Source organism: Microtus oregoni, unplaced genomic scaffold (genome assembly GCF_018167655.1).
Source record: "Microtus oregoni isolate MIOR12 unplaced genomic scaffold, Mior012 000047F_ref0000412, whole genome shotgun sequence".
Classification (NCBI taxonomy): Eukaryota; Metazoa; Chordata; class Mammalia; order Rodentia; family Cricetidae; genus Microtus; species Microtus oregoni.
Genome location: NW_024543221.1, coordinates 15,594,976 through 15,611,085, shown reverse-complemented (window position 1 = coordinate 15,611,085; position 16,110 = coordinate 15,594,976). Strand labels below are relative to the sequence as shown.

The 16,110-nt window shown below is 45.2% G+C and overlaps 1 protein-coding gene across 5 annotated transcripts in view; it reads right to left on the bottom strand.

Moving 5' to 3' along the window:
- The window catches only part of Lpgat1 (lysophosphatidylglycerol acyltransferase 1), a 63,480-nt gene extending 47,742 nt beyond the window's left edge, over nt 1-15,738 (bottom strand). Inside the window, exons 1-3 of one of the 5 annotated variants that reach the window (XM_041635234.1) lie at nt 15,604-15,738; nt 15,208-15,368; nt 14,165-14,429 (exon numbers count right to left, since the gene is read on the bottom strand). In XM_041635234.1, coding sequence (XP_041491168.1) covers nt 14,165-14,429; nt 15,208-15,297 — 355 coding nt within the window. In that variant the 5' untranslated portion in view covers nt 15,298-15,368; nt 15,604-15,738. Of the gene's footprint in view, nt 1-14,164; nt 14,430-14,975; nt 14,998-15,207 lie in introns of those variants that run through there. The other 4 variants (XM_041635236.1, XM_041635235.1, XM_041635237.1 and 1 more) reach the window with 4 other exon arrangements.
- Between the last annotated feature and the right edge of the window lie 372 nt (nt 15,739-16,110).

The window sequence follows — 16,110 nt, the reverse complement described above, 5'->3', positions numbered from 1 at the left end:
AAAGGGACAACAGCAGCAGAAAGACATTGGATAATGGAAAAAATCTGCTGAACTAAATCAACCAGTTTATTTCAAGGATGTGCTGACCTCACAATGGAAGCCAAGAGATGTGCTGCGTTGGGGAGGAGGTTTTGCTCTTGTTTCCACAGGAGAAGAAAATTGTGGATACCATCAAAATTAATAAAGGTTCGGTTTGAAGAGGAGAAACCTCTTGGAAAGGAGAAATGACAGCTCATCCACAATGATGATAATCATACAGGTGGTAAGAAAAACATATAGGATGGGGGCAGGGTTCTGTTCTTTTTTTAAAAAATATTTATTTATTTATTATGTATACAATATTCTGTCTGTATGCCTGAAGGCCGGAAGAGGGCACCAGACCTCTTTACAGATGATTGTGAGCCACCATGTGGTTGCTAGGAATTGAACTCAGGACCTTTGGAAGAGCAGGCAATGCTCTTAACCACTGAGCCATCTCTCCAGCCCCCACAGGAAAACACTCATCTTCAAAAAATTCAAGGGACCCTGGATGTTTGAATACTGACAGATGGAAAAAAATTACTACCCAACAAGGATCAGCAAGAAAATCGAATAGGTTCAGTAAGTAAAAATATTCAAAATATATGTGTATATATGTGTGTGTGTGTTGGGGAGGAGAGATGGCTCAGCCATTAAAGGCTAGGCTCACAACCAAAAATATAAAAAAAAAATTAACTCAAAATGGATCACAAAACTAAATATAAAAGCTAAATTCTTTACACACACAAAAAAAATAGTGTAAGTTTTCATGACCCTGGATTGGGTCACAATACTAAAAACACAATAAAGCAATGTAAAAAATAAAGTATCCAAATTATTATTATTATTATTATTGAGACAGGATCTCATTGTGTAGTTCTGGCCTGGAACTTGCTATGTAGATCAGGCTGGCTCACAGATCTGTCTGTTTCTGCCTCCCACATGCTAGGATTAAAGGCATGTGGTCACTACACCTGGCTCAAGAATTCTTCTAACTTGTATTAGTCAGTTTTCCGTTAATATAACAAAATGCCAGATGCAGGCTAACTTTATAAAGAAAATGTTCAACATTTTGGAGGCTGAAGATCCAAAGGGCACTGTGCAGGCTGCCTTTCCACCCTTCCTGTGTAGCCTCAGGGCAGACTTTGCAGTGCTCACCTCAGCAGACAGGAATGAGTGAGAGACACTGGGTGGAGCCAGCCTTAGGTATCAAATTAATCCTTTCAAGAGAATGGTCAGTCTCACAATAAATATCAACTTCTTCCCAGGGTGTGCCCAGACTTACCCATGGGGCCCCTGGCTCCCACTCTGCACCACACCACCTCAGCAAAACCCTCATTATCACATGACTTTACCTTCAAAAGATAGGCAATCTAATTTAAAAAATGGACAGGAGATAGGAAGGGAGATTTCTCCAGAGAAGAGACACAGTGGCCACCAGTGCATGGAAATATCTTTAGCCAGTAAGAAATGCAACTCTAAACCACAGGGAGACTCCACTTCATATCCACCTGAAGCGTAAGAATTAAAACCAAAACAAACAACAAAACTCCAGAAAATAAGTATAACCAAGGAGAAAAGAAATTTATGCTCTGCATTGCTGATGAAAATACACAACAGTGGAGCTAATGAAAAACAGTCTGTCAGTCCCTTAAAAGATAAACACAGAATTATCAAATCATCCAGAAATTTGACTCCTAGGTCCAAGAGAATTGAAATCATATGTCAATACAAAACCTGCACATGAATGTTCACCAGCGCATTATTCGGAGTAACCAAACCACGGAAGCAAGTCACACATTCACCACCTGATAAATACATAAAAAGAAAGTAGCCCCTGTATAACGAAACATTATTCAGCTGTACAAAGGCATGAGGACTGACACATGATACAGGTGGGAATGGGAACACTGTGTTAAGTATAAGAAGCTGATGACGAAGATCACATATCACCGATTCCATCATGAAGTGTTCCATACAGAAAAGCCCACAGAGATACAGCGTAGATCAGTGAGAGCTGATGGCTTGGAGTTTCTCTGTGTGAGTGATGAAATGTTCGGTTTATACAGTGTTATCAATAAGGAACCGTGCGATCACACTGATGCCTCCACCACTGTTCTATTGCTGTGGAGAGACACCATGACCACAGCAACTTACAAAACAAAGCATTTAATTGGGGGCTTGCTCACAGTTTCAGAGGGTTCAGGTTTGAGGCTATCTGGGCTACACAGCAAGTAACAAGCCAAACAAAGGATATATAAAGCAAGACTCTCCCTCAAAAACAAAACTAAACTAAACAAAAACCCCTAAGGAGGCCCATCATGATGGCACACACCTTGAATCTCGAACTTAAATTGGGAGACAGAGGTAGGAGGGTCTCTTGAGTTTGAGGTGAGGCTGGTCTAAAGAGCAAGCTCCAGGCTACCCAAAGATATAGTAGAGCCTACTTCAAAAACCAAAACCAAACCAAACCAAAACAAAACAAAAAACCACAACAGAACAAAAAGAACAAACAGAAAGAGAGAAAGAAAGTGAAAAAAAAAATAACCCCAAACACTAACAATGTAATTTTAAAAGCTGTATGGAAAGCCACTACTTTAGAAACTAATTTTAAAAATAGAATTTTTTAAAAAGGAGTTTGGAGGTGTTCTGCATAGATAATGCTGTTTCTAGAAACTACTCATTATTAAACAAAAATCCCAGAACCAGGCATGACACACCTCCCAGTATGTCAGAGAGGCTCCAGAGGCTCCCCCAAAGAATACATGCTGTTGCTATGGCTTTTTGGGTGTCCACCATAACTAGAAATGGTAAGACCACACTATAGAACAGAGAGATCAAGTTGTATTAAACTGAAAGCTTTCCTGATGCCGAGTTTTCATATCAGCAAGTGCTACGCAGGCTATGGGGGGAGGGGCACGAACACAGCAGCATCAGCAGTCCTACCCACGGCTGGAGCCTGTTGTGCACACAGATGTGACAGTGACGAGACTGTCAGGATGATCAACAACCACTGTCAGCTTAGATTTGAGGCCTGTTCCAGAGGAAGAAAGTCAGGCCTGATATTGTAAACCTGATCAAATCCAATGGCATGGGAGACCATAAGCCTTAGAGAGGAAATTATTATGATTTTGCTAAAAGTTGCCAAACTGCCTCCTAAATTGATGGAGGAAGATCATTGGTTAAAAAATAGAGAAACTGCTTGGCCCTCATAGGTTAGAACATAGGTGGGTGGAGTAAACAGAACAGAATGCTGGGAGGAAGAGGAAGTGAGGTAAGACGCCTCAGACAGACTCGATAGCTATCGTCTCTGGAGCAGACGCGATGAAGCTCCGACCCAGGATGGACGTAGGCTAGAATCTTCCCGGTAAGAGCACCTAGGGGTGCTACACACATTATTAGAAATGGGCTAATCCAGGTGCAAGAGTTAGCGGAGAAGAGGCTAGATACAACGGGCCAAGCAGTGTTTAAAAGAATATAATTTGTGTGTTGTTATTTCGGGTAAAGCTAGCCAGTGGGGGGAGCTGGGTGGCAAAACTCAGCCTGCAGCTCCCACAACACTAAATAGTTATGTTTATACACACGGGTCCATGCTGCTCTGACCTTGGTCAGACTCAGAACTCACCAGAGTGCTCAGCCCTAATGGGACACCTACACCAGCCTCACACTCAGGGACATCACAGCAGAGCCGGAGATGAGGAAGACTGCCGTGGATGCTGCTCTGTGTGAGGTATGGCCGCTGCACTCAGGAACTCAAGCCTGTCAGCATTCGGCGCTGTGTAGCAGAGCAGTTCTGAAGCCTTACTCTTAGCTAGGCTGACAGCTAATGACTTCAATGGAATAGCCACAGGTAAGCTGCCAATGCTTCAGTTAATAAAGCCACACCTGTGCCCAGGCAAACAACCCTCATTAACATAAGTAAGTAACCTAATGGGATTAAAATACATTATATATGCTTTAAGTTGAACAAAGAATAAATTATTTATTTAAAATAAAAACTGTGAAGAATTTTTTTGTTGTTGTTATTGCTTGCTTGTTTGTTTTGGGTGTTTGGAGACAAGGTTTCTCTATTTAACAGCTCTGGTTGTCCTGGAACTCACACTGTAGATCAGGCTGCTCCAAACTTACAGAGATCTCCCTGCCTCTGCCTCCTGAGTGCTGGGATCAAAGGTGTATGCCACCGTGTCCTATGAGAAAGCACTAAGTTTTAACGCTCTGGATGTCAGTCAACTCGACTTATGAAAGAAATAAGGGCATGGAGGGATGGCTCAGGACAGCTCAGTACTTAGGAGCACTGGCGCCAGCTCTAGACCACCCAGATCCGATTCACAGTACCCAAATGATGGCTCACAACCATCTATAACCCCAGTTTCTGGGAATCTGACACACACACACATGCAGGCATGAATGCATACAAAAGAAAAGAGGCCAGGCGGTGGTGGCACACGCTTTTAATCTCAGCACTTGGGAGGCAGAGGCAGGCGGATCTCTGATGGAGGAAGATCATTGGTTAAATAAAGAAACTGCCTTGGCCCTGATAGGACAGAAAATTAGGTAGGTGGAGTAAACAGAACAGAATGCTGGGAGGAACAGGAAGTGAGGCAGATGCACACTCCTCTCCAGGGTAGATGCGATGAAGCTCCGACCCAAGATGGACGTAGGCTAGAATCTTCCCAGTAAGTGCACCTCGGTGCTACACACATTAATAGAAATGGGCCGGGCAGTGTTTAAATGAATACAGTTTGTGTGTTGTTATTTCGGGGTATAAGCTAGCCAGGCGGCTGGGAGCAGGGCGGCAGGAATGCAGCCCGCAGCTCCTTCTACAGATCTCTGTGAGTTCGAGGCCAGCCTGGTCTACAAGAGCTAGTTCCAGGACAGGAACCAAAAGCTACGGAGAAACCCTGTCTCGAAAAATAAATAAATAAATAAATAAATAAATAAATAAATAAAACAAAACAAAAAACAAAACAACAACAACAAAAGAAAAGAAAAAGAAGTAATATGTTATACTAACGAATGCACAAATAGCAGGACAGAGTCAACAGATTGGTGATACAACACCTGGCTTGAAAAACTGATCACAGCTCCTGCTACAGTAACAAGCTGAAGGAGGTTCAGTGGTTAAGGAAACTGGCTCCTCTTCAGAGGACCTGGGTTCAATTCCCAGCACCCACATGACAGCTCACACCTATCTATAATTCTAGTTCAGGGCTTCTGACATCCTCACAGACAAAACACCAATGAATACAAAGTAAAAATAATATATATATGAAAGAAAAAATCGACAGAGGCAATGCACTTCCTGAGGAAGGGGGCTGACTCTGTTGTGAAGGTTATGTCAATCCAGAGGCAGCTGCAAGGGACTGAGTGTAAAGTCCAGAACTGGCCATATAAGGCTTCCCAGACTCAATCGACTTAGAAAGAAATAAGCCTTACAGCAGTACAGACAAGCGCATCCAAGTGCTGTACTCGCAACATGAAGAACTCTATCTGGCCTCATCCAAACCTTCTACAATAGCAGCTCCAGAAAATCTAAGCAATTATGTTATACGGAATAAAAAAGTACCCATCAAAGCACTGAGATATACTATAGAAATACGCAACAAAATAGAACTATCAAAGAATATTCATTAGGATAATTATAATGGAGAAAGTAAAACTTGTAACTAAATATTCTTACATAAATTTCAAGAATCTATGAAAGAGACTACAACTATAAGATGACAACAGCAGCAGCAAACGGGAACTCAAGGGAGAGCGTCCAGGTTACAGGAAGAAGGGAACACGGGCTGGCAGAATTCAGTGAAGACATGGGAAACATTTTAAATCACAGAAATGAAGAAGAAATATAAAGTAGAACAAAGAAAAGAGTTAGCTGAAAACAGACTTTAGAGACAGAAATAAACAAATAAACACTCTCAGATCCACAAAGAGTCCAAAGCCAGCCTGGGCTATCCGAGATTCTGTCTCAAATAATAACAAGAAAGAATTAGAGGAAAAGGACTTGGGAGATGGCACAATGGGGCACTAACTACCAACACAGACCGCCTTAGTTTGATCCCCAGGACTCATGCAGTAAAAGGAGAGAACCTAGTCCTTCAAACTGCTTCCTGATCTCCACACATACACTATGGTATACACACATATGCACACACAAATATAGTAAAAATATTAAAGATAATTAAGTAGAAAATGATTAATAAAAGGCATACAAAGAGAGCTTGCAGAAAACCAAAACTATAAAATGCAATAAACATTTAAAGATATAAATTTGAAATAAAATATTTGAATCCAGCTATGCTTAGGGGCACATGCCTCTAATCCAAGAACTTGGGAGGCAGAAGCAGGTGGATCTCTGTGAGCTTGAATCCTGCCTGGTCTACACAGTAGTTTCAAGCCAGCCATAGCTACATAGTGAGATCCTGTCTCAGTGGGGAAAAAAAAAATCTATAATTACACATGTATCAGGAAAAACAGAGTTCACACCATAGCTACATATCCTAGTAAAGTTACTACAACTGAGATATATGGAGAATCTATTGGGCATGTAAAACAAAAAGAAAAAATCACTAATAATGAGAGAAAAGTCAAGTTAGGGTTCAACATCTCTGAGGTGCCATTTAGTGGCAGAAGATACAATGTTTGTACAAGATCTCACACTGAAGACTAAGCCAGGGGTTTTATAGCCTGGCCAAAGCTGTCCTCTAAGGGTAAAGCAACATAAAGGAAGTCCTGAAATGTAAGAAAATATCTTTATCTTGTTCTCATGATCCCTTACTGAGAAACAACAGGTTGGCCATAACCTACTGGAAATGCCTGGAGCCAGACACAGAGTTCAGTTTACTGGCTTTTGTTTGTTTTAATATTTACATGTATACAATGAGATTTAAGAGGAAAGGGGCCTACATCTAGACAGGAAAGTCATTCGTTTTTCATATATTTCTTATACACATAGCCTGAAGATAAGAAGGTAGTGTGGTTTTTGTTTTGTTTTGTTTCCTGTAGATAGGGTTTCTCTGTCTGTAGCCCGGTTGTCCTGGAACTCACTTTGTAGATCAGGCTGACCTCAAACTCACAGAGATCCACCTGCCTCTGCCTCCCGAGTGCTGGGATTAAAGGTGTGCACCACCACAGTCCAGGAAGAAGGCAGTTCTTAGTAGCCAAACTTTTTGTATAAGCCTGGCCCTATGAGGGCAGGTAAGAAACGTTTCTCTATGGCACCATGTGTAAAGTTTTGGATCTTGGAACGTTTCATATTTTGGATTTTTAGGTTTGGAAAGCTCAATCTGTACTAGAGGATAAGGGGAAAAACCCAAATATCTGGATGATCATTACATAAACTAAGCAAAAAGTTAAGACAAAAACAGAGGGGCTGAGAGAGGGCTCGGAGGTTAAGAACAGGTTGCTCTTCCAGACGTCCTGAGTTTAATTCCTAGCAACCATGTGGTGGCTCACAACCATCTATAATGAGATCTGGTGCAGGCATTTGCAGGCAGACACTGTACACATAATAAACAAATCTTTTTAAAAAGGCAAAATCAGACAAAGAAAAGACTGATAAACAACAAACTACAGGCTGTAACACTATATAAAAGCCAACAACAGAGGTGGGCGGAGGTGGTGCACGCTTTTAATCCCAGCACTCGGGAGGCAGAGGCAGGCGGATCTCTGAGTTTGAGGCCAACCTGGTCTACAAGAGCTAGTTCTGGGACAGGCTCCAAAAGCTACAGAGAAACTCTGTCTCTAAAAAAAAAAACCAAAAGAAAAAGAAAAGAAAAAAAAAAGCCAGTAACAAACTGGGTTACGCGAATGTAACAGCAGAGAACCAGTGAATAGCCTTAATGCTCATGAATCAAAGTGGTAAATACAAGCACACATAAGAGCACAAATGTGTATACTATCGTGCATAAAAATGGCTAAAACTGAGGGATGGAGACAGGCAAGGGGAAGAAAGGAGGATTAAAAAGAATTTTACCCTCTTCATTAGGGTTATTAAAAGAGAACTAAGAATATGATATAAAGAAATAAAAAAAATACAAAGCTTCTTAAATATCTGAACAACAACAAAAATCTAAAAACAGGCAATGAGGTTAAAGACCTACATTACATACATCCTACGTTAATACATACATCCTACATTACATACACCCTACATTACATACATCCTACGTTACATACATCCTGTTACATGCATCCTATGTTACATACAACCTATGTTGCATGCATCCTAAGTTACATCCTATGTTACATACACCCTACATTACATACATCCTACATTACAGACACCCTACATTACATACATCCTACATTACAGACATCCTAATTACATACATATACCCTACATTACATACACCCTACATTACATACATCCTAATTACATACATACATCCATTACATACATCCTACATTACATACATCCTAATTACATACATACATCCTACGTTACATACATCCTACGTTACATACATCCCATGTTAATACATCCTACATTACATACATCCTACGTTAATACATACATCCTACGTTACATACATACATCCTACATTACATACATCCTACATTACATACATCCTAATTACATACATACACTCTATGTTACATACATCCTACGTTACATAATCCTATGTTACATACATCCTACATTACATACATCCTACGTTAATACATCCTACGTTACATACATACATCCTATGTTACATACATCCTACGTTACATGCATATGAAAACATAAAACATAGAGGAAGAGGGATTTTATAAATTTCCTTACATTGTAAAGTAGCAGTATTTTGGCTTTTCACAGAAACCCAGTTGTGACTTTGCTCTCAGATGTCAGACTCATTTCAGAGCTCACACCTCTGAAACCAAGGGCACAGAGGATAGCAAACTCAGAAACACTCTAGGAACATGATCTAAAGATCAATATTGGCTCTTTGAATACAAAAATAAACTGTGGCAAACATCAATTCAATTAATGCTTAAGGGAAGTAACTGTAAAATCTTTATTTCTACTTCAACACCAATAACAAAAGGGGGATAATAATAGCACCGAACTAATACAACTGCTGTAAGCATGAGATGACTAAACAGGGAAGTGATGCAACCAACGGCATGCACATTAAGCGGAAGTGTGAAGAACTACTCGGCCTGTTTCAATGAGTGTTGACTACTATCACTGCCACAAAAATAACAATTTCAAACTGACAAATTATTCAAATATTTTAAATTTATTGTAAGTGCTGATGACAGAATTAGAGGAAAACCCCTACAGAGCAAGGTTTCCCTAATGGGGCAGTGGTAAGTCCCCAAACCAGGAAACTGAAACCTCATCTCCTTCCCTAAGGACTGTAAGCACTCCCTCTCACCGCCTGCTACTGCGGCCCTTTGGCAGGCAGAGAGCATCTCCACTCAAGAGCACCATTCTGTCTCCGTCCTCTCTGGTACACTACCTCCCTACCAGTGCTGCTGAGAGTTCCTTAAAGACACCAACCATGCCTTATGCATCGAAACACTTCCAGGGCACCTGTTTCTACACACAGGCACAAGCTCAATAAAAACACTAAATGAGGGCTGAGCATGGTGGTGTACACCTTTAATCCCAAACACTTGGGAAGCAGAGGCAGGCTGATCTACAAGGTGAGTTCCAGGCTAGACAAAGCTATACAGCAAGGCACTGTTAACAAACATATTAAATGAAAAATAATAACTCCATATGACATGGTTTGGGGTTTATATTTCATATTATTGTCACCTTGATATGAGAAAGGCAATCAATGAAGAAATTTAAAAAAACAAAAAAGGAAAGAGATTACTCAAGAAAGAGAAAGCTGGACTGGGGATGTAACTCTAGGGTGGAGGCTTCAAACCCCATGTATGTGGCCCTAGCTTCCATCTCCTGGAAAAAACAAAATCCAGCCCCATGGAGTGGCATAAACCTATAATCCCGGCAATTGGGAAGTAGAGATAGTACTATCAGAAGTTTATGACCAGCCTCACCAACCCAGAATTAGGCTGGGCGGGAATAGGAGACCCTATCTCAGATATACATGCAAGCACACTGACCAAGCACCCTACAATCATCAGACAATGAGTCAGGATCTAGGATTCTAGAGAAGGCCCTGTGTGTAGGACACAGGCAAGTATACCCACTCGTGAGGTAAGATGGAACATTACTACTGACTCAAGAGTTCTAAGCTGCATTCCCATCAGAATAATGCTTTTCAGATGCTACCTGCACTCACAGTAAAAAAATAAAATTAAATTAACAACAAAATATCCACACATTCTTCGGCACAGCTCAGCACACATACACTACCAAATAGTCAAGTGACCCACAAAGGTGAACACACAGAGCCAGCGAAGCCTGGGCTCAGGAGCATCAGCCTGAACTGCACCAGCACTCCCTGAAGCCAACACAGGTAATTACACAACTAAGTAAAACAGCCTTTGCTAAGCAGAGCCAGTTCCCAGCGAGCCCCCACGCTCCTGCCAGTCAAACTCTGGCCCAAAGATTCTCAGTCCTTTGTAGAAATTGTGCAGCTTCCACTTTATCCTTAATGTCTTTAAACTGTTGATGTCCTGAGATTTTAGTTAAATGTGTTTGGATAACGATGACTTTTTACCAAATAAGTGAGTGAAAGACAAAAAACTACTTTAAAGAGCCTATTTTGTTGTATATATATATACTCTCTCTGAAATTTGCCAGTTTTCATTTAAATTGGAACAGAGAAGATGGGCTGACTTGCAAGTCCAAGTAATGCATTACACAAAGTAGACCACCGGTTAAGACAGTATCGTTTCCAGACGGCCTTTCAAGTATCAAGGGAAACCAGTGTAACACTGGTCCCAGTAAGAAATGTCTACACATCATTTGCCACTGAAGAGCTAGGGGTAGCAATTTTCACCACTCCCAAATACCAAGTGAGCCTTCAAGAAATGTGTTCATCTGACAAGACAAAGTCAGAAACAGGTAGTCAGACCAGAAAATCCCTTCCTATCTTTCTGTCTATAGGTAGTTCTTCATCTCTGAGAAGACAAACAAAATACACAATTCTGGGAAGACAGGCATGGTGGCTCACACTTCTAAAAGCTTACAGTGGGAGTTGAAGCTGGAGGATCACCATGAGTTCAAGGCCAGCCTGGACTACCTTGTGAGTTCCAGGGTCACAGTTCAGCATGAGACCCTGTCATACTCCGGTACAAGAACCCTGGGAGTGTCTGCAGGACTCACTTGGTTCCCTCTACACAGAGCTGTTGCACACCTTTCAGTGTATCCCAAAGGAACCGCTTATTTACATATACGCAAGTATCCTTCCACTGAGCTATAGCCCCGGCCCAGAAATTCGTTAGATCAAGAAAAAGATGTTCTCCTGATAAAAAATAAAATGCAATTCTCCTAGGAAAAGGAAAAAAGCCACAAGGACAATTTGCTGGCGCTGTCCAGTGGATTCTCTGTGACAGAGTGTGCTGTATCCGTTCTTGTCAGTTCAGCGCCCCCGAGCCACCAACACGGAGCGGGAATGTAGCTGTAACCAAACTGGACTTCAACTCTATGTTGTTTTAATTCATGCACATACAGCTAGCTGCTACCATCTCGGGAAGGGTAGCTACATCACCACAGGCCTCAGCTGAGCAGGCACCTTCCCTTACACCAAAGGCCACAACTGGAAAATCTGTCAATCTAAACCAGTGTTGACTTCCCTAGCTGGCATTAAAACTTCCTTCTAAGTGGATTTTCAACAAAATTTTGGCAATTTTAATCCTGAAACATAAGCCTGAGCCTAACAGGACAGTCAGCGTAGGAAATGCGCAGGACCACCTCCATGCCACGGAGTCCGCGTAAAGACGCTGACCTGCACGGGAGGCGATGAGCGGATCTCCACAAAAAAACAAAGAAAGGTTCATGGGCTTATGGGGCAAGAATCACATTGTTTGAAGGATTCATTTTTTATGACATTTGCCTCTTCATGGATCTCAATAAATTTTCCTTTACACAAACAAGGAACCTTATTTGTTTGTTGGAGGTACCAGAAATTTGTGCACATCAGGCAAATATTCCAACACCAAGTCACTGAGCAGATCTTCTGAGAGTCCCTTTGACATTGTTCAATTTTCCAATGGTGAGAAAGGAAAGCAAAATGTCTACTGCCCTCTTGGTAGAAAGGTAAGAAACAAGCTACAAAATGCAAAGAAACGAGTTCATTAACACCTCTGTAGGCTAGCCTCGTTAAACCTCAACAAAATCATTCCTACTTTGCCTGACTTCCTAACCGCTGTTATGATCAGCCTGTGGCCAGACTCCATAACCAAGTATTCTGCTCATGAAAACCTCAATGTAAATACACAAACTAAAATCTGATGAAAACTGATCAAATTGCGGACACTTGATAGCCTGAAGAGGAGCAAATGTTTCAAAGAGACTAAGATACAGGGGTCACACCATAACCATTATGATGGAGATTTAAAAAAAAACCCAAAAACTTAGAAATCTGTAGTCAGTAAAGACGACACCCCAAGAAACTTTGTTTAAGAACACACGGGAGGCAGGCACAGAAATCCCAGCACTTGGGAAGCTGAGGCAGGAGATCTGATCTGAGTTACAGGGGGTGACACAGGTGACTAACTCCAGGCAGCAGCCCTGTGTTTCTCATAATCTCAAGGTCAGTGATTGATTTCTTTCATCAGGCTGACACACATAAATATGTATTACATACAAGTACAAATATTTCAATTATTTCATTGCTTTTAAGTAGAAAAATAGAAGCTGTTTCTGAAAGCCTATTATCTCATTTCAAACAAGCAAACCTCAATCTACTGTGCAAAGAATAAATCCACCAGCTATTACAGAGCATACCCGGGAAAGCCAACTACACTGAGCAAAGCCATTCTTAAGGCAGCAGTGCAGCTAAGACGGGATTCAGCTTTGCAGGCAGGCGCTCCATGCATCTCTCTACCACTGCTGCTGCTACCGGGCTCTAGAAAGGAGGAGGTGCTCATCTCCGTATCCAGAAAGCAGTGGGGTCTCAACAGCTCTTCACAGAGAAGCAACACGTATACTATCCCAGGGGCTCACGGGAAAATAGTTATCAAGGAGGGAAGGGGAGAGCCTTCACGGGACAACAGATAGCATTTCCTCACACAGCAGAAGTCGGCCAGACCAGAGTGCTGTTGGTCTCTTTCTGGTGTGGATGGATAAAATCTGCAGGTGCAGGCTGTGTCGTCAAGAGGGAGAGAGGATTGAAAATGGAGAACTGTTTTGCTTCCTGACCCTTCCAGTACCCTCCACTCTTGTCAGCGGGATCCACAGCAGAGTGCTGAGGAGCCTGGCCAAGCTTCCGCAGGTCACAGGCGCTAGACACCTCACCTCTCCACGCATTATTCCAATCTTAAGGAAGAAATAATCAATGAAAGAAACAATCAAGGGGGGGGGGAGGATATGGTATTTGGACAGAAATGGAAGCTCTGAAAATATGTGAAGTTTACAGGTAAACACCACCTCTCACCCAGTGCTCGGAAGGCCCCCTTCAGCACTGTGGTTAACACTCCTTCTCTCCAAACTGCAGTGTCAAAGCAAAAATAGAAATCCATTTAAAGACACTCTGGGCAAATTAAGTCTCATAACAATTCTTAAATTTTTAATAATGTCAGATTTATGAGATAAAATAAATAAATTCTAGAAAACAAAAGAAACATACTTAACAGAAATGGGGGGCTGAGTTTAAAACATTAACACAGTGCAGGATCACAATGCATGAGAACTGTCTGAGCAGAAGTCTGACTCTGGATTTTCTAGATGTCAATGCGTATGGACCAAGTCTCTCATGTGTTCACTTTGCGAGCCCCCAAAGTCCTCCACGATGCATTCCTGTTCCTCTACGATAGCTTTTGCAGACCTTTTTTAATAAGTTAATGTCAATCACACCAGAAAACACTATTTAAGGAATCTATCGACAATATTTAATTATAAAATTGTACTTCTGAAAACATTAGGCTTCCTGGCTGCGGTTCTGATGAGAAATGCAGCAAGGTTTTCTTTCCCCCACAGCCAAAGCATTCTCAACCCAAAGCATAATATATACTAATCATGGCTCCTGACTTATGCGTAACATTGCAAATTGGCTCATATGCTGTAGCGTGCTCTCGCCCTTACCTGTGTATCCAGCGTACCATCCCCAGGACGCCACCATTCCTAAAAGCCATTTGTACATGAGTCCCTCGATATACCAGAAGCGCTTACTGTCCAGCACCCGAAGGGGCTGCAGTATGATTACATAGCAGATGTAGGATGGAATAGCAACCAGGTTGTTGGCGACCATGAAGGCAAATCTCATCAGGGCTTTCGCGACGACCCAGCCCATCCACGGAGCTTCTTCCACGGTCACAGCCATGCTCACATTGGCGTCGCTCCCGTCTTTCTGGGGATGAAAGGAAAAAAATTATTTCGAAAGGAAAATGGATGCAACACCTCTAAAGCGGCCAGCAGCACAGAAATCTCCTCTAGAAAAACCGCGAGGGTCTGAGCTCTCCCGGTGCAGCACTTGGCGGCGGCGCGTCGATCTCGAGGTCAAATTCCAGAGGGGGGACAGGGAGAGGGGGACAGAGGGGAGGAGGGAGGAGCAGCACAAGGTCAAGAGCGGTTCCGCGGGGCACGGGCCGCGGCGGAATATATTATATTTAGACAGCGCTGAAGCCGTCCCGCTAGCCGGTGACCCGGACCTGCCGGACGCCGCACACGGTCCCGCCACCGCCGGCCGTGCCTGGACCGGGGCTCCCCCAGGGCTCGCCCGCCGCAACGGCGGGCCGTTCGCTTTTTCCTCGTCTCTAAGAGGGAAGGAAAGGAGAGGGGCCCAGGCAGGAGGATGGAGGTGAGAGGCAGCCGGCGGGAGGGGGAGGGGAGCGGGACCCAGGCGGTGAAGCCGCCGAGGGGCGAGGGCTGCCGAGCCCGCCCGCCGCCCGCTCACCCAGCGGAGGTGAGGCTCGGGCAGCGGTTTGCCCAGGTGAGGAAGGGGGCGGCCTCGGGGTCGCCGCAGCGGGCTCTCCTCGGTCCGGTCCCCTCAGCCGCGTCTGCTCCGCCGGCTCCCTTCAACGGGCTCCCTTCCAGGGGACTCCCCTCGGCCGGGTCTCCCAGCCCGCTCTCCCCGGCGGGCTCCCCTCACCGGCTCCCCTCAGCCCAGTCTCTCCCAGCGAGCTCACCTCAACGGGCGCAGGCGGCGAGCGGCGACAGGATTGAGGGCCGGCGGCGGCGGCGGCGGCAGGAATCCCCGGCCCGGGGGTCGCGGTCATGGACGCGGCGGCGGCCCAGGCGGCCCGAGGCGCGAGCGGGCGCGCGGGCGCCCTAGTCCCCTCGCGGCTGCCTGCGGACAGAGGCGCGGTGGGGACTCAGAGGCCGGACCTGTCACCGGGGCGGGTCCCGGGGAGGCGGGCGATGCCCCGCGCGCGCCCCCGCCTCCTCCCCGGGGCCTACCGCGCCCTCGGCCCTCGGGACGCCGCCGCCTTCTCCTCCTCCTCCTCCTTCGCAGGCCACGCGACCAGCGGCACCGTTCCCCGCCCCCCAGCCGCCAGGGCCCGGCCCGCCGCGCCCCACGTTACCTCGGGCAGACCGAGGCCCGGCCCGGGCTGCGGGAGCCGGAAGAATGCATGGCCGGCGGAAGGAGACGGCGGCGGCCCAGGCGGCGCGGCCTCCCCGCTCCGGGCCCGGGGCGGGCGGCGTGGAGACTCGGTCCCCAGGGCCCGGCGGCTGCGTGCGCCCGGGCTGGCGGGGCGGGGTGGCGGGAGGAGGAAGCGGCGGCGCCCCCGAGCGCCCTCTAACGAAGACGAAGGCGCCGCCCGCCGGCCCGCTCACTCGCTCCACCGACCCCCTAGTCCGCCGTGCGGGGCTCCCAGGGCCGCCCGGCCTAGGCCCGGAACTCGCCGAGCCCCGGAGTCGGACAGAACGCCGCTCGCACGGAAGGTCAGGGAAGGGCCGGCCCTCCCGCCGAGCAGCGCACCGGCACCCCTGGACCCCCCTTTCAGCCCAAAGGGCCGCGCTGCATTGTTGAGTCTCCTTCGCTGCCCGGGCTGGCACGCGCTCTCCTTTTCATTCCTCTAGAAACCCGC